General features: G+C 41.4%; 1 protein-coding gene across 5 annotated transcripts in view; it reads left to right on the top strand.

The window, feature by feature from the left end:
* The window catches only part of LOC122815795 (myelin-oligodendrocyte glycoprotein-like), a 402462-nt gene extending 384173 nt beyond the window's left edge, over window positions 1–18289 (top strand). For 4 of the 5 annotated variants that reach the window (XM_044088581.1, XM_044088583.1, XM_044088580.1 and 1 more), the window contains one exon: window positions 17966–18289. In XM_044088581.1, the coding sequence (XP_043944516.1) occupies window positions 17966–18023 (58 nt within the window). In that variant the 3' untranslated portion in view covers window positions 18024–18289. Of the gene's footprint in view, window positions 1–10658; window positions 10741–17965 lie in introns of all 5 variants that reach the window. The other variant, XR_006366996.1, reaches the window with a different exon arrangement.
* Window positions 18290–18674: the final 385 nt, after the last annotated feature.

Below are 18674 nucleotides of genomic sequence, written 5' to 3'. Positions count from 1 at the left end.
AAAATCCTTTTATACCTCTAGTTCCCATAATTTCAATTAACTAAGACATAATTAATGTTTAAAGGTACAGTGAAAATTGAATATTCAAGCCTACTTATCCAAAATAAAATACTGGTACAACACATTCACCTAAAACCTATTAACAAATGTTAAAACATGTTAAAAATCATATACAGTTTCTTAAAACTTCAGAAGCAATTTATAAATAGCTTAAATAGAGTAAAAAATAAATAAATTCATTCCTATTAAAACTACAAATAAAATGCATGATTTGACACTAAAAAAACTTGCATTTACGCTCCCTCTAGTGATCATTTTAAGTACTATACATGTAAGACCTCAGTAACAGCATTCTGTATTAGAACCCAGATCCTTGAAACATAAAAATATATAAAACACCATCTTGTTTGAAACTTATGAATAAGTTTGCATAAAAAGTATTTATATAAAAAGGCACAAGAGAATTATAAAGATATTATAAAAACAGGTTCAACAATGTACTTATAACAAAATGTAACAAAAATGAATCATAACTTAGCGGATCTAATTTTTAATACGGGAACTACAGAGATATTTTCATTCAGTCCTGGAGGCATATTGGCCTGTAACGTGACTTGCAACCATAGTTCCCTATATTCAATATTTTCTTCCCATGGACCACCATGTATGTCTTTACCCTTTCTAATACAAAAAAATAAGTAGTGGGCTTTTTCATAAACCTGTGTTTAAACAGAGCATTAGTTTCCTTTCTTGTTTGTACATCATAGCAGTGTTCATAGATATGCCTCTTTAACTTTCTTTCCATCTTTTCCAGCATAGAATGACTGGCATTCCTGGCACACTGCTAGATGTATTAAACCACTAATGTCACAATTGTGGTATTCTTTTCCATATAACCAAATATTCCTACTCTCTAGAAACATTGTTTTTGGTTTACTATATAACTGCACTGTATACAATGCCCACATCTATATGTACCTACCTTCTTTCTTGTTTAATTGTTCTGGCTCACATTCATTTTTCAGTAAATTCTTTAAGTTATATGAATTGTTGTAGACAACCTTTAACTTATTCTTAGTTAGTTTGTCCAGGTCTGTAAATCCAATAAATCTATCCCATTCTTGTTCAGTAACTTTCCTAACCATACTAGCACTCCCACTGTATTCTAAAACCAGTGCTTTTTCAAATGGCTCCACATTTACAGTCTGTACAGGACACCCTGTTTCTTCATCTAAACCCCAAATTGGTTTGAATCTGCCTAGCCTACCTTCACACACTTCTTTTTTAGCTTGTTCAATCATCTCTTCTGGGTATGATCTGTCTTTAAACAACCTCTCCAGAAAACATATTTCTTTATCAAACTCCACATTACTTGAAGTCATCCTACATGATCTTATAAATTAACCTTTCGCTATATTTTTCTTATAGTGCATAGGATGGGCACTGTTAAGGTGTAAGTATGCATTTGAAAATGTGCTTTTCCTATATATTTTAGACTTAACTCATTGTTTCCCTTCCAGATTTCCACTTCCAAATACTGCAGGTTGTCATAAGATACCTTCTAGGTGAATTCTAAAAATGAGGTAGTACTATTCAAGTAAATAATAAAAATCAGATGTTATGTGATCCTATCTCGCCTACATTCTGTACTGATGGGCTCGGAGCCGATCCCTCGGCTCTGACTCGGCACGCTATGCTATAGAGCGAGGCCTCTTATTGGCTGAGCTATTTCTTATCCCAGGATGCACCACCACTAATCCCCCAGATCTCGTTTGCCGCTTACTAAGCTAGGATGTGGTCTTAACTTGGCTGGGCTAAGTACTACTTTATTTAGGCTTTTCCTGTCAGGAATTTGCTTGTTTTGAACTCAAAAGCTGTTTTAACAGCTATTGTTGTGATACGAGTGTGTTTTGCATATTTTTATTGAGGAATTTGTGTTTTTTTCGTCAGGGAAGGTTTCCCGTTTTAGTTAGAGGGTCCTTCCCCTTTTGGTATTTGCTATTCTAGCGTTTGTTTGTGGGTCAAGTACCCGTTTAAGTTAGAGGGTCTTGACCCTCTCTTTCTGTGTTTTTTGTTTGACTGTATTGGTATAAAAAAAAAAAAAAAAAAAACTTTGCATTTTCTATCTGCAGACATGTCTAAAGAACATAGACCCTCTGGGTTTAAAAAGTGCGCGAGGTGTGGTTATAAGATGTCCATAACAGACGACCACTCCTCGTGCGTTTATTGCTTAGGCGCCAAGCACCTACAAGAGTCATGTAGCGTGTGTCACGCCTTTTCATCAAGAGTCCTCCAGGAGAGGAAGAACAAATTAATCCAAAAAGGTTTGATAAAGCCTTCCTTCGAGGAGGCTTTATCTTCATCTTCCTCTCCTTCAAAAAAGAAAAAAGCGTCGGCTCCGACCAGTCTGTCGGAACCGACTGCCAAAAAACCTAGGCAGGCTTCTCCATCAGCTCCACGGACTTCGGAGCCGAGGGCGGAACGGTCTGCCTCGATGCCTCCAGTCTTGACCCCTCTGGTTTCGGAGCCGAGGACTGGGGCATCGAGAGGCGGGTCACCTTCATCGGCTCGACTGATATTGGAGCCAATAAAGGTTGCCGGCTCAGACTCTTCCCCTTCGGCACCGAAGTCCTCATTGGCACCGAGGGAAATTGCCCTGAGATCTCCCTCGGAACCGATAATTATTGAATCCATTCGGAGCCAGTCCCCTAGTCCTATGGAGCCGATGGAGAAATCGATTCGGACCCGATCGGTATCGTCCAGATCCTCCAAGACGTCTGATTCGGACATCGACAGGGTGCTCCTAAGACTCTTCCAGTCTCCGGTGTTCCAAAAGTTAGTTTCGGCTCCAGCCCATTCGGCTTCGGAGCCGATGGTCCACCTTCCTACTATGGTTCCTCCTCCAACAGCCTCGGCACCGTTGGAGCCAGTGCTGGTGGAACCGGTGGAGGTTTTAGGGTCGGGCCCGACCCTTACTCCAACTCCGGCTCTTGAGTCGGAATTCGGTACACGGACTTCTTCCGTCGGCCCCGGGGGGGATGCTTTGGGATTGATGTTTTCAGTCCCAAGTCTTCCTCTCGGTGCGTCGGCTGCGGGAGTGCCGTCTATCGTCGTGGCCATGGAGGTGGGACCCTCCCAGGATTCTGGTGGTCCCGCCTTCAGGGCTATGAGGAGTGAGTTAGCCAAATCATCTTTGGCTACCTTCACGGTCTCCCCAGCTCCTTCCCTGCATACCGAGACTGGGTCTTTGGCAGTCCCCCTGTCCTTAGACAGCAGAGCCCCGGGGCCTGAGGTTACCCCCACTGGGGTTTCCCCCCCTCCTGGAGGTCCTTCTAAAGCTTCTTCGGAAGAACCCCCCAGGAAAAGATCGTGCAAGAGGAAGCACGTTGACTCCCCTGATGAGTCTCTTACATCAGACACTGATCTCGATGATGCAGAAGGGTCCCCTAAGTCGTCCTCGGATGATGTCTCCTTTGCAGACATCCTGGAAGCCCTTAAACAACGAGGCGGCTGGCAGTCCAAACCCCCTTCTGCTGATGAGTCGGTGTTCCTTAAGGCCTTCGGGGCTCAGCCCTCTGCCTCCTGGGTGTCTCCACCCTTCGACGAGCTCTTGGATATGATCTGTCGAAGGGCGTGGGAACACCCAGACTCTGTGGAACCGGTGCCTGCTCATCCTAATAAATTCCTCTCGGCACCCCCTGAAAAAGAGTTTCTAACTAAAGGTGTGGCTGTAGATGCTTTGGTTGTGGCATCTGCTACCCAGCAAGATGTAGCAGAGGCTTTGACGTCCATCCATCCTCCTAATAAGGAGTCTAGGAGCATGGATCGGTACGGAAAGCGCACCCTAAGTTCAGCGGCCTTTACATTAAGGTCCTTGAACTACCTTACACACTTTACCAGATTTCAGAGGGATCTGATTAAAGAGCTTTCCGATACCCTCTTGGGTAACCTGCCTGAGGAGCTGGCCCAGACGGTTGGCTCTCAGCTGGCTACATTATCGTCCATTTCAAACTCGTCCATGAGGCTCATTTCTTATGCGGCCGAAGGGGCGAGTAGAGCGGTGGGTACAGGCATTGCTCTACGGAGACAAGCCTGGCTATGCCTGTGTCATTTCGCGGAGGCCTTTAAATCTTACTTTGCTGATGCCCCCTTTGATGGGTCCTCCCTGTTTGGACCCAAGGTAAAGGACACACTGACCCGCTGCGAACAGGAGGGTAAGACTCTGACTGCCGTAGGGGCACGATTTTCCACTCCCTTTCGGCCTTATCCCAAGGCTAAAAGAGGAGGGAAAATGTGGTTCCGTAGATCTCAGAAGCCTTACCCCTCTCAGCAGGATGATCCCCCTTCCAGAGGCAGGGGAGGGGGAAATTCTTCCGGAAGACGCCGTCCCAGAGGCGGCAGAGGCCCTCGCAACACTGGAGACCGCGAGTCCTTTCATGGCTCTTCAGCCTTTCACAGTCCCTGAGGGACTGCCCGACTGTGCAGCTCCAGAGCCAGTCGGGGGTCGTTTTTCGAGGCACCTAGAAGCCTGGGAAGGTATCACTCAGGACTGATGGGTTCTTCGAATTATCGCCGGAGGTTACTCCATCCCTTTCTTTCACTCTCCACCTCAGTCCAAAAAAATCCCGGACCCGCCACCCAGTCAGCGGGAAACTGCAGCCTCAGAAGTTTCAAAGCTGCTGCAAAAAGGAGTCATCCAACCGGTCCCCACAGACCAGATCAGATTAGGGACTTACTCAAGATTCTTTTTGGTGCCAAAAAAGACCGGGGACTTGAGACCCATTTTAGATCTCAGCATTCTAAACCATTCAGTCAAAAAGTCCAAGTTCCAAATGGTCACCCTACAAGCCATTCTCCCATTGCTGGAGAAAGGTGTTTGGATGTGCTCCATAGATCTCAAGGACGCTTATTACCATATCATGGTACATCAAGCGTCCAGGAGACATCTGCGCTTCAGCCTAGGAGGCAGTCATTTTCAGTTCCGCGCGCTGCCCTTTGGTCTCACCACAGCCCCCAGGGTGTTCACCAAATGTTTGGCGGTCATGACTGCTCACCTGAGAAGTCTAGGATTCCAGGTGTTTCTGTATCTAGATGACTGGCTCCTAACTGCCACCTCCGAGCATCTACTATTGCAGAGCCTGCAAGCCACTATTTCACTGGGCAATTCCCTTGGAATCACCTTCAGTTGGCCAAAGTCTGTATTGCTGCCATCTCAACGCATAAGATTCATAGGGGTAGAGATAGACTCAAACCAAATGCGGGTCTATCTACCTACAGACAGAATACAAACCATTCAGGCTCAAGTTCGAGCCTTACTTCCCAGATCCAAAGCCCCAGTCAGAATGGTCCTGCAGCTATTGGGATCCATGTCTGCCATGATTCTTCTAGTCCCCCTGGCAAGGTTGCACATGAGAATTCTCCAGTGGCTTCTTTCAGCTCAATGGTCCTTTCAGGAACTCCCTCTCAGTCACCTCATATGGATCACAGAAACCTGCAAACGGGACCTTCGCTGGTGGCTAGTGCCCTCCAATTTGGATCAGGGATGACCCTTTGTTCCACCACCTCCTGCAGCCACTTTGACCACGGACGCCTCCCAGATGGGGTGGGGGGGGCATTCCCTGGGCAGGTCAGTCCAAGGCAAATGGCACTCAGAAGAGACCCTACTTCATATCAACATCCTAGAAATGAGGGCGGTGCTTCTGTCCCTTCAAGCCCTTCACGATTACCTCCCTCAGGGCGTAATTGCCATTCACTCAGACAACATGTCGGTTGTCTGGTACCTGAACAAACAGGGAGGGACCAGGTCCTATCCTCTTTGCAGAGAGGCCATGAGAGTCTGGGAATGGGCAGTGTCGACCAAACGCTTTCTAGTAGCTACTCATATCCCGGGCAAATCCAATGTGATAGCCGACAGACTGAGCAGAACCATCCTCTCTCCTCACGAATGGTCTCTGAACATGACAATTGCAAATCAGATTTTCAGCAAATGGGGAGTTCCGTGTTGCGACCTCTTCGCGACTCCACTGAATGCGAAGTGCAAAAAATTCTTCTCCCTAACCCCGGCTCTGGGGAAGAGCCCCATGGACGCACTAGCCCGTCCTTGGCCCACCGGCTTGCTTTATGCCTTCCCCCCAGTTCCTCTCCTTCCCAGGGTGATCCAAAAGGCATCTCTTTTGGGAAGCAAAATGATCCTAATTGCTCCTTACTGGCCTCGTCAAGTATGGTTTCCCTATCTTCGGAAATATGCTCTGGAAGGTCCATGGTTCCTGGATCAGATCCCAGACCTGTTGGTTCATCAGTCGGGACTATTCCACCAGTCCCTACACACCTTAAAATTGACGGCTTGGCTCCTCCTCTTCCAACTATAGTCAGGAGTCATACATTGGATCCAGAAGTTGTACACATCTTATCTTCGGCCCACAAGTCTGCTACAAAGAAATTGTATTCTAGCAAATGGAAAAGATTTGCTATTTGGGCTCAGCTCCGGGGCCTGGATCCCATCACTATTCCCGTATCAGAAGTACTAACATTTTTAACTTCTCTTTTCAATCAAGGCTCTTCAGTTTCTACTATCAAGGTTCAATTGGCAGCGATTTCCAATTTTCACGAATCTATAAACCCACCTTTAATGAGCAACAGATTGTGTAAGACCTTCTTGAAAGGTGCGGCGCTTTTAAGACCTCCGATTTCTCATCCTGCTCCTCCATGGGATCTCGATGTAGTGTTACGCGCCTTAACTTCCTTCCCCTTCGAACCAGCAGCGACATGTGATCTAAAATTTCTATCGTGGAAGACTGCTTTTCTGGTGGCAATTACTTCTGCCAGAAGGGTTTCAGAGCTTCAAGCTTTGTCTGTAAAACCCCCGTACTTGGTTTTTCACAAAGACAGAGTATCTCTCAGGCCAAATCCTTCCTTTGTCCCTAAAGTTTGTTCCAGTTTCTGCCTACAACAATCATTAGAACTTCCAGTCTTCTTTCCGAAATATTCTAACAAAGCGGAGTTCATATTCCACACATTAGATGTCCACAGGCAGTTGCGTTTTTATTTAGATAGGACCAAACAAACAAGGAAAACAGACCAATTGCTTGTATCCTTTGCAGACAATAAATTGGGCAAAGCTGTCACAAAGGTCACTATTGCCAAATGGATCAGGGACTGTATTACTCAAGCTTATTCTTATTGTAACAAAGAGCTTACCACCTCTGTCAAAGCTCATTCTACAAGGGCTATGGCTACTTCGATAGCATTTCATTCTAAGCTTGCCATTAGTGACATTTGTGCTGCGGCTACATGGTCTTCCCATCACACTTTTATTTCCCATTACAAATTGGATGTGGCATCTAGAGGACGAGCTTCATTTGGTTCCACAGTGCTCAGGAGTGTTTTCCAATGAGCCACCCAGGATTTAGGTGCTAGGGACGCTGTCCCATCAGTACAGAATGTAGGCGAGATAGGATCACATAACATCTTTTAGTTATGTACTTACCATAACTTTAGATGTTTGGGATCCATCTCGCCTACATTCCCAATAACCCACCCTCCTTCCCCCTTCCTTGGAGATCAGAGGATATCAGAAGGTCCGAACCCTGTTGTTTCATCTTGAAACATCTAACAATGTTATATAAACAAGTTGTGCTTGTGTGCATGATTGCGGACAAACAAGATCTGGGGGATTAGTGGTGGTGCATCCTGGGATAAGAAATAGCTCAGCCAATAAGAGGCCTCACTCTATAGCATAGCGTGCTGAGTCGGAGCCGAGGGATCGAGCCCATCAGTACAGAATGTAGGCGAGATGGATCCCAAACATCTAAAGTTATGGTAAGTACATAACTAAAAGTTATCTTCTCTCTGGGGGCAATCCATAAAATACAGATGCCATCCAAAAACCTTTTGTACATGGTCCAGCAATTCCTATATATTGAATTCAGGACCATTTTTTCTTCCCACATAGCTAAGACAAGATTTGCATATGTAGGGGCACATGCTGCCCCCATTGCTACTCCCTTCATTTGGTGATAAAATTTACCTTTAAAGTATATGAAATTATACTTTAGAATTAATTCCATCAACTGTAAACATACTAGAATCTCATTGTGTGCTAACTCGTTATCTTCAAAAATGATTTCTTCCAGTAATTTCATGCCTTCTGCATGTAGAATACTGAAAAACAAGTCAACAACATCAATAGTTAAAAAATAAATGTCCTCATTGTGCATGGTCTGTTTTAACCCTCTCAGAAAATCCCAGGAATCCCTAAGAATATTTTTTTCTTTTTAACCACAACTTTTTAAACTTAGTATCTACATATTTTGCTAGTGGAAGTGGAACTGGGAGGGTTTTTGAACCCTCTGCAGATACAATAGGTCTTAGAGGGGGTTCCATACTATTTTTGTGAATCTTAGAGATGCCAAAACTTGAGGGTATCCAGGGCTTCTCCACTTTTAAAAAATGAAGGATATTTTGGTCTATTAAATCCTCCACATGTAAGTCTTCCAAAGCCATGTCATTTCTTCTATACATTATATTTATTTCATTCTTGGACACACTTGTATATCTACTTGTATCCATCAAAATATCATTCATTTTGCTTTCGTATATAATTGTGTCCATTATAACTGTACCCCCCCCCCCACTGTTAACTGGTTTCATAACTCTCACTTTTATGTTATTCCTAAGGTCATAAAAGACATTTTTTTTCTTCAAAATTCAGATTTGCTTTATATTTGATCTTGGCATAACCTTTTCGAATCTCTTTCTCTACTACTTGCTCAAAATTCTTAATTTGAGGGTGTAGGGGGGTAAAAACACTCCTTTTCTTCAATTTAGTTTGTCTATTCTGGAAGTTAGCATTGTCTTGTAGGAAATATAAACCTAAGTTAATTTTTCTTGTAAACATTTTTATGTCTAGTACAGTTTTTGTAACATCTCCTTTTTTAAAAGGTATGAACTTGAGTTCTTTGGATAACAGACTGAAATGCTCACCCTTCAACACTGTATCACTAAAATTGTATATACTATAACCATTTTTTGTAAACCTGAAATCATTATTTTCATCCTGTTTTATCATGTCATCATCCTTTTTCAAGTCAGGGTGAGGGGTACCAACTACATTCAGTACCTCCCCCTTATTCCTCCTCTCCAAAAATTTGTCTGGTAGTTTTGTTGGTATTGATTGTTCCTTTTATTTTTAATTCTCTTTGACCGTCTCAAAGCTGGGTAGTCAGAGAAATCATCTAAATCATTCACTTGTTCTCCCACATGTGCTCCCACTCCTTAGCTATATTTTAAGAAGTAAATTGTATTCTCTCATATTGCTCCTGAATAATCTCCACTACCAATTCCATAAATTCCTCTCTTTTCAATAGATTGGTGGGAAAGCACAAATGTCTCATTTTTATTTCATTACCCTGTGTTTTTAGTTTAGTTATTACTGGTACATGAATAGTTATTGAGTGGGTACCAAGACTTTCAATTAAATGCACATGTTCCTGTGAAATGTAAATTCTGTCTAACCTAGCCCCGTTTTTATATCTTAGGGAATAATATGTAAATTCACTCTAAACTCTTACTACTGAAATTACATCTTCTGTGCCAAATATTTTCATAAAGTTCTTCAAAAAATCTATCCTCCTTTGTTATGCTCTCCTTTGTGGGCCTCCCAGATACAGCTTCACTGCTGCAAATCAGATTCTAGTCCCCACCTATAAGTATTATTCCTTGCTGAAAACCGTTTATTCCTCCCAGATTTTTTACGCTACATTATAGCAGTTTTAGGTGGAATATAAATGCATTCCAGGATAATCCTTCTCCCTTGCCAGTAACCCCTTAGCCCTGCAAACCTGACATTATTATCTTTTTATCTTCCTCTATCACTATTGGAGCTCCTCTTGCACTTAATATAAGTACTCCTCTTTTCCTTTGTCACAGTTTTTTTGCTGAATAACCATCCTGAAAACCTTTCTTTATCAAATTCACATGTTCACTTCTTTCCAATTGTGTCTCCTATAACATAGCTATTTGCACTCTACATTTTTTAATATAGTTCAGTATTCTTTCTTTTTTTGTATTTATCTGTGAGACCATTGACATTTAGCGACATCACAGAAAGCAACATTGTATTAAAAAGTTATTATTCCAACCTTTTATGTATAATACCTTTTTTGTTAAATGTCTAGTCCCAGCTTTTGTGTTACATGCATACACTGTTTGGCAGGTTGAAATTTTATATAGTTGTTTCTCATAACCATTTTAGCCTATGCTATACCCTATAAAATGTTTTGTTTTATTGAAAGCCCTCAAAAAAACAAACAAACCACTATTACCTTCCTAAAACCTATTAACTTATTACTAACACACAAAACTATGTACATTTTCAAATATTGAAATTTTGCTCTCTTAATAGGAACAACTGTCCCATACTGACAGCCACACTCATAGACCTGAATTAACCTAAAAGAAAGATTATCCATGCTAAGATGTGGGGTGCAGGCTCTGATTCTACTAAGTGCTAACTGGTTTTGTCTTATCATTATAGCACTCCCAGCTGGGAAAATCCCTGAATGCTTTCAGAGGACATTATCTCCTAGACAGTTTCTCCTTTTATTTTTTTCCACAGCCAATCACTCTCTACCAGATTATAACAATTTTTTCTTTAACAGATTGTCCCCATGGGCACATGAGAACCAGGCAGTCAATTTCTCATTGTCACATCATCTCCACGAAGACATGAGAACCACACAGGTAAGTTCTCTTTATTAGATTGTTCTCATGGAGACATGAGTGCCAGATATGTAATTGCTACTAAGCATACATTCATTTGGCAGAAAAGAAAGGCTCATACTATTCAATATTCTTTTTCATTTACTTGTTTTCTCATAAAACTTGTTACTAAATCAATCTAATGTCCTTACTCTGGTCATTTCCCCATGCAAGAATGAGAGAAAACAAATTCATTTTTCTTTTGTCATGTTCTTTTAACCAGGCTTTTTTACATTGCAGTGCCTACATTTCTTAAAACTGAACAAGAAGGAAGAAGGGAGAAAGAAAAGAAAAGAAAAAAAGAATAGCAGTGCCTATTTACAATCCCCATTACACTTAAAAATAAGTGAGAAAACTTTACTTTATAGCATGCAAAGAAAACCATACGCCACAAAAATAGTACTGTTAAGAAAAAAAATATTTCTTTATTTACAGTTAACTTTCTACCCTCTCGTCCCCTCCCCAAAGCATTTTTCCAAACATTAATGACATGACGTAGGGCAATTGCTTTTGAGTCCCCACAAGTCCAATAAATTCTAAAAAAGTCCAATATTTCCAGATTTTCTTGTTCTGTCATCATCATCAGCTCCCTTTTTCCCATGTTTTTCTACATGGGGTTGGGGGATCATGTTAACTGTCACCAACTCTCTTGATTCAGTGCCACACTCTTGCCTTCTTCAACATTCATGCCTGACTGTCGCAAATCTTCTTTCACACAATCCATCCACATCTTTGCTAGATGTCCTTGCTTCCTCTTACCTTCTTCCTGTCTGTCCCAAACCTTCCTCACCAGACTGTCTTCTGCTTTTCTACACGTGCCCAAACCACAGTAATCTGTTCTCTTTGATCTTTTCTACAATTGGAGCTAATTTGGCTTCTGCTCTTATGTCCCCATTTCTTCGTCTGTCTCGCAGTGTGTATCCTACCACCTTTTTCAGGCACTTCATTTCCATCACCTCTAGCTTCTTCAACTGTTCTGCCTTTACTGCCCAGGTTTCTGTACCATACAGTAGTACTGGTTGCACCACTGTCTTGTACACCTTACTTTTCATCTTCTTAATTAGCATTCTTCTGTCATAGATGCCACCTGCTCCTCTGTGCCAGTTGGCTGCAGCCCTTTGATTCAGGCTTTGACCTCTTCATTCAGACTACCCTTCTCCTCAACCACCCCTCCCAGATACATGGAGTGGTTTACCTGTTCCACTATCTTCCTTTCTACCTCTAATCTCAGCTTCTTTTGATTTCCCCAATTTGCTTCTATTACCACTGTCTTGTCTGTGCTTAGTTTCATCCCATGTGCCTTCAGATTTGCATTCCATTCTCCTATCCTTTGCTGAAGTTCTAGCTCAGAGTCTGCCTGTACTGCCACATTGTCTGCATACAGCAGTTTTGTTGATCTGTCCCCTAAAACCTGTTTGCTAATGTAGTCTATCACCAGTATGAACAGCAGTGGGATTAGAGGTGAACCCTGGTGTACACTCACTCCCACTGGGAACCCCTCTGTGAGGCTAAACACTGTTAATACTTGAGTCACTGGGTCCTTGTACATAGCCTGCACTAATTCTACCAATGTTTCTGGGACTTCAAACCACCACAATACTTCCCAGATCAGCTTTCTCAGGACCTTGTCATATGCTTTCTCCAAGTCTAGGAATGCCCAGTTGGACTCTCTCCTCATCTCTAGCTTCTTCACAAGTATCTGTCTCACTGCAAACATCGGGTCAATTGTGCTGCATCCTGAGCTGAATCTGAACTGCTCTTCTCTCATCTTACATTCTGCTACTCTGCGTATCCATTTATCATTCACACTCCCCAGAGCTTTTATGCAATGTGGTAGGAGTCTGATGCATCTGTACTGCCCACAGTTGCAGATATCCCCTTTATTCTTGTACACTAGCACTAGTATGCTTACTCTACAGTCATCTGGGATACACCTTTCTCTCCACACTGCTATTAGTACCCTCAAGAGTCATTTCTCCCCTATTTTACCCCACATCGTTATCATATCTGCTGTGACCTCATCTGAGTCTGCTGCTTTCCCCTGACTTCATCTTCCTTAGTGTTGTTCTTACTTCTTCTAAGATGAGCTTCTCTTCTTCTCTGATAGTAGACTGTTTCTGGACACTACAGCTTCTGTGAGGTTTTCTGCTTTCAGAAGCTGCTAGAAATACTCCTTCCATCTGCCTTTGATGTCCTGTGGACTGGTGAGCAGGTTGTTGCTGGCATCCCTTATGAAGGGTGTCTGACTATCTTCTTTATCTTTCTGTCTTTGCCTTACAAACTGATATAGTTTATTTGTGTCATTTACTGTGTCACTTTCCAGAAGTTGGTAGAGTGCCTCTGACGCCCTACTGTTTGCTACTGTAACTTCTTTCTTAGCTTCTTTGTTAGTCAACCAGTAGTCCTTCCTAGCCTGGTCAGTCTTTTTGATCTCCCACATCTTCCTGCACTCCTTCTTTCCTTTGATGACTTTCTGGACTTCTGCATTCCACCACCTGCTTTCCTTATGTACCTTATTTCCATACCTGGCTCGGCCACATATCTTTTCTGTAGTCCTAACAATGCTGTTTATAGGCACTGCCACTCCTCTTCAACTCCACATATTTCCTCTTCTTTTTGGTGTGCTAGGGCCCTGAGTAATTCCTTGAACTGCTGTACTTTCTCTCCAGTCAACTTTCAGGTCTTCAGCCTGGTCTCTGTTAACCTTAGAGCCTTCTCTGACCACTGCTTGCAACTGATTGTGGAAATCAGTTGTTTATGCTGTGGGCTGACTATTTCACTGGGGATGACTATGCAATCATGGATTCTACCCCCAGTGCTTTTTCCTTACTAGGATTAAGTTTATCTGAGTTGCATGTTGGCTACTCTTGTATGTGATCGTGTGACTGTCTTTCTTTCTGAACCATGTGTTGGCTGCTATCAAGCCATTTGCCAGACAGAGGTCTAGAATGGTTCTCCTTTGTTATTCCTATTGTCCCACCCATGTGGACCAAGACAGTCCTCATATCCAGTTCTGTCTGCTCCATATGTACATTCAAGTCACCCATTATCAACACCAATTCATGCTGTCCTGCTTTATCTATTAGGTCCTGCAACTGCTTCCTGAATGCACTCTTTTTCTTGCTATCACAACCCTGCTGTGGGGCATAGGCTGAGATTATGAATACTCTCCTATCATTACACTGGAGTCTGATTGCCATGAGTCTGTCATTAATTCTGATGATATCCCTCACTGCCTTCTGAAGCCTTTCTCTCACCACAATTCCTACACCAGTTCTAGCCTGTACCCCTAATTAGTAGTAGAGTCTGGATCCCAAGCCAAGTGGCTTTGCTGCACTGCCCTTCCATTTTGTCTCTTGGATACATAGGATTTCCAGCCTCCTTCATATCATCATGTCATCTACTTCCAAGCTGCATCCTGTCAGTGAACCTACATTAAGCATAGCAATTCTCAGTTCATGTTTGGCAGGTTGGTTATTTTTTTTATGTCTAGCTTTCATTCAACAGAGCTATCCCAGGTAACCCAGGCTGGGCAACTAGACACAGTCCAGCCAGTAGCTTATTGACCCAGGGCTGCTGGGCTATATGGTGGGCATAAAGTGGCCAATAGGGGCACGTATACCCCTCCCGCCATTAGCAAGGGTCCCTGGCATAGGTCAGAGTAGGCTGGGTCCTCAACCCACTTATCACCAGTAACTCCCCATGCCCATTTTTGATGACATTAGTTAATATGACCGCATCATCTAGAGCTGTATTTTACGTCATCAAGTGGCTAGCCCTGCCAGAAGAAGAAGAGGAGTAAATTCATTCCACTGTTCAAAGAATGTTGAGACGTAGGTGTGAGATTCAAACTGCTGTGCCCAGCTTTCACAAATATAATGTTTGCATTATAATCCCACATTAAGTTACTGGTTTTAATACTGTTTATCACCATCTCCCAAATCCTGTCTCTGCTTCATTTCCAATGTACTCTTGATTCTTCTAGTAAACTGCCATGCTCCCTTCCTTCTCTCCAACATTTTCCATTGAAACTGTGGAAAAGGTTTCACATGTACAGTCTCTCTGTGGTCTTTATTACTAGAAGAACAAGAAGCAGAATCGTCTTCTGTTTTACAGCTCACTTTTTGTTGGACAAACTTTTGTATTTCCTCCTCAGCATATACATCATCAAAAAATTATTTTGTCCCTCGAGGGAGGAATACCTTGAAGACAGCTGGGTACAGCAATTTGCATCTCACACCTGTATCTCACCATTCCTTGAACAGTGGAATGAATTTACTCTTCTTCTGCCAGGTGCACAATGAGAAATCGTTCTCCACAAACACTCTGCTGCCTCCCACTTTTAATATTTTTCCTTCTACCACAGTTTTTTTCAGAATCAATTCCTTCTGCTGGTAGGATTGCATCTTTACTATTACAGGCCTAGGTTGCTTTCTCATAGCCAGGTTTGGAACATGCACACAATGTGCCCTTTCAACTAACAACTCCTGCTGTGGAATACCAGTGCAGTTGCTTATTTGTGCTTTCATAAAATTAATGCAGTCTGTTCCTTCCAGCTTCTCTGGCATAGCTGTAAATCTCAGTTTTTCCCTATGTGCTCTGTCCTCTAATTCTAATATTTTTAAAACATCTCTTCCTGAGCAGTCTCATATTCAGCCAGCCTTTTCTTCATTTCAATCGCTGATTTTTGCAGCTTTATCACCTCATCTGAATATCTGTTTAAAGCTTTTTCCATTTTCCCAGCCTTTTGTTGTATGTGTTGGTATACTCCATTAGTGTTTCATTTATTTTAACCAGGTCTGTGTGCAGTTGCCTTATATCTTCATATAAGTTACTGGAAGTCATGTCTGGAAGATGCATTGCTTTTTTGCTAAACAACTGCAGAACTTTCCCCAGTCAGTGTTTCTTCCTCACTTTTTGTAGCTGAGTTTTTTCCAGGTGCTCTGTATTTATTTTATCCTGGCATCCAGGCAGTACACTTAAGTAGCCAGTTACTAAAATTTATGCATAAACACAAAAGTCTACTGGCCTTCTCTGCTGAGTTTCCGTTTTCACACCGTGAGAGCTAGAGTTAAGCTGTTACTCAATATACAACCATCTTGGAAGTCCCAAGAGTGACTAAACTTTTATCCTGTTTCATGTTGGTAGCTTTGCCATTGATACCCCTTTTATGTAAATATACTATCTCCATTGCAGAACAACAATGGAGAAAAGGAGAAATGACCACACACAAGGTTATCACTTCTAGCATGCAAACAGAAACTGCACCAAATGATTTTTAGTAGTAAGCACCAACCTTTCTGCTGAACAATGAGTTTAAATCAAAACTTTACATGCTAATTAGCAGGATAACACATTTATCTGTGTATCTATCTACTTATCCTTATATCTACCTCTATATACAGAGAAAGATATAGCCCTAATAGTAAACAAAATAAAGATAGTATGACAAAAACTTTATATGTGGTACATTGTTTAAATATTGTTTATTTCATTCTTGCTCATGATACATCATCAAAAATGTACTTATACTTACATCCAGCACTTTATCTTCATCCCTGGCACATCATCAACCTTACTAAAATTCCAATAAACCTACCATATTTATGCTATTCTATCAAAATTAAAGTAAAAAAAAGTCACATAGTGTGTGCAAACCATAGGTGCACACACAATCTCAAAGTACCCTAACCCAGCTTAAACAAAACCTCACAACCCAAATCTACATTTATTTTAAAAGGTTTAAAATAAAAACAGCAAACTAAAGCACAAAACCATATCTCACATTCACATCAGTGTAAAAAAGAAAGTAGCTTCACAGGCTGCACTAGCAAAATACACATCCATAACCCTCCCAAAACAGTGTCCTATTAAATCAGTTCCTAAAATGATGTTTTTCTTATCAGAATGAAGAAAAAACAGAACGACATTACTAAACACAACAAACCAAATGGAAATGCTATTAATGTTAAAATATATTCAATTCTAACTTTCAAAAGTAACCAAAATAAACTAACCAAAGAATGTAAATAAATTATAACACCAACAGTCCTATCAAAAGTCTCACTAATCTATTAAAACTAACTCTGATAATAAAATAAAAAAGATGAAAAGGTAATTCACTACTTGAAGTGCACCTATAGGGCACAGAATTTCATGTATCTCACACCAAACATGTTTGTACATGGATGTATTATATATGCATGTGTCTGGCTTATACACACACATGCCTGCAATGGGTCCCCTTTACATGGTCGACATTTCATAAAGTCGAAGACCATATGGTCGAGACCATATGATCAACTTTTGAAATGTCGACCTTGTGGAACGGGCATCTCTGTACAGTATGGAATGGAAAGATTTCCATCGTCCACACTGTAGTGCGATCTTGGAGTTGGTATATTTAAGTTCTGGGGATGTGGGTGGCAGTGCCCCCCATGGGAGGTGCAGGGGGGTATGCTCCCCTGGTAGCAATGTGAAGGTAAGTGATTGTTGTGTTTTTTTTTTACATAATCGACATTTCAAAAGGCGGTCTTATGGTCTCGACCATATGGTCTTCTACTTTATGAAATGTCGACCATATAAAGTAGACCCCCTGCAATACCTAAAACCAGATACATGTATGTAAATATGTAAATACAAAGATGTGTCTGGAGTGTTTCTCCCTGGGCCTCCAATGGAAATTGGCTCTTTCCAAGTCGGACTTTCCTAGTAAACAAATGTTAAATAAATTAAATAAAAATAAATAAACACATATCAATTAGATGTATGATACACGCACACACACAAACACACATACACACAAACACACACACACACACACACACACACACACACACACACACACACACACACACACACACACACACACACACACACAATGCTTATACAGTCATAAGAATGGGAACTAAAAGCTGTAAGTGGTTATGTATTAAGACGGATCAGAATGGGGATGGTCTGTGAGAACAGTTAAATACATTATTTTTTTTTTGTTATCAGTGTCCAAGAATGACCTTGACATTCTACAATTTAAATCTGTGTATGCAAATCTCATTCAAACAGCAGTGCATTCAATAAATATTAGACATCATCAAATGTTTAGTATTTTAAAATGTATATATTAGAAACTCAGGCAAAAATGTTATTGGTTTTACTGTATTTCCCTGCTTACATCAGCTGTTTTAATGAGTCCTTTCTCTTGTTCTAGCATGTGTTACAACTCCCCTGGAATGGATATGCTGTGGTGGATTCAGAACACTGCATGATGTGGAGTAAATACTAAAGTGTGAATCATGGAGGATAAAGGCCTTAGTGAATACAAAGCCAACAACCTGAAGATAACTGAATGGCAGGAATATAATTTAGTGAAACTTCAATCATTTCTTCCAGCTGTACTTAGAGATCTGACAGAAGAGAAACCAAGAAAAGAATTACAAGAAAAAGTTATGCAGCTCAACAACATTATTAATTAGCTCCTGAAAAGAATTTGAAGAAATCATAAGGAATAATATTAAAATGCTATGTTACACAAGTCTCAGTCTCAGTGAATAAATCAGTAGTGTGAGGAAATTGTATAGTTCATAGTGCTTCAGTTCTCTGGCACAAGGGGATAAAGCCCTGACTATTATCCTGGGGGAAAAAGGCATCCACATGATGTAAACACTGTGGCTAATTCCAGCACATTAAGGAATTACAGTGCAGCAATAAAAAAGCAGTACAATTTAAAAATAATTGATAACTACACCTACAGACTTCCTTGGCATAATGTACCTGCTTGACTACTGCACCAAACATGTCAGAAAATAGAGCACAATGTTGCGGGTCCACGGATAATTTATTGTAAAAAACACATCCACAAATGAAGTAAAATGTAGTTAAAATCCACAATTGTTAACATCCACAATGGTTAAGTGCTT

The sequence above is a fragment of the Protopterus annectens genome, chromosome 11.part0, assembly GCF_019279795.1.
Source record: "Protopterus annectens isolate FY-2018-M chromosome 11.part0, PAN1.0, whole genome shotgun sequence".
Lineage (NCBI taxonomy): Eukaryota > Metazoa > Chordata > Ceratodontiformes > Protopteridae > Protopterus > Protopterus annectens.
Note: the sequence above shows the minus strand (reverse complement) of the source record. Positions and strands in the feature narration are given on the sequence as shown.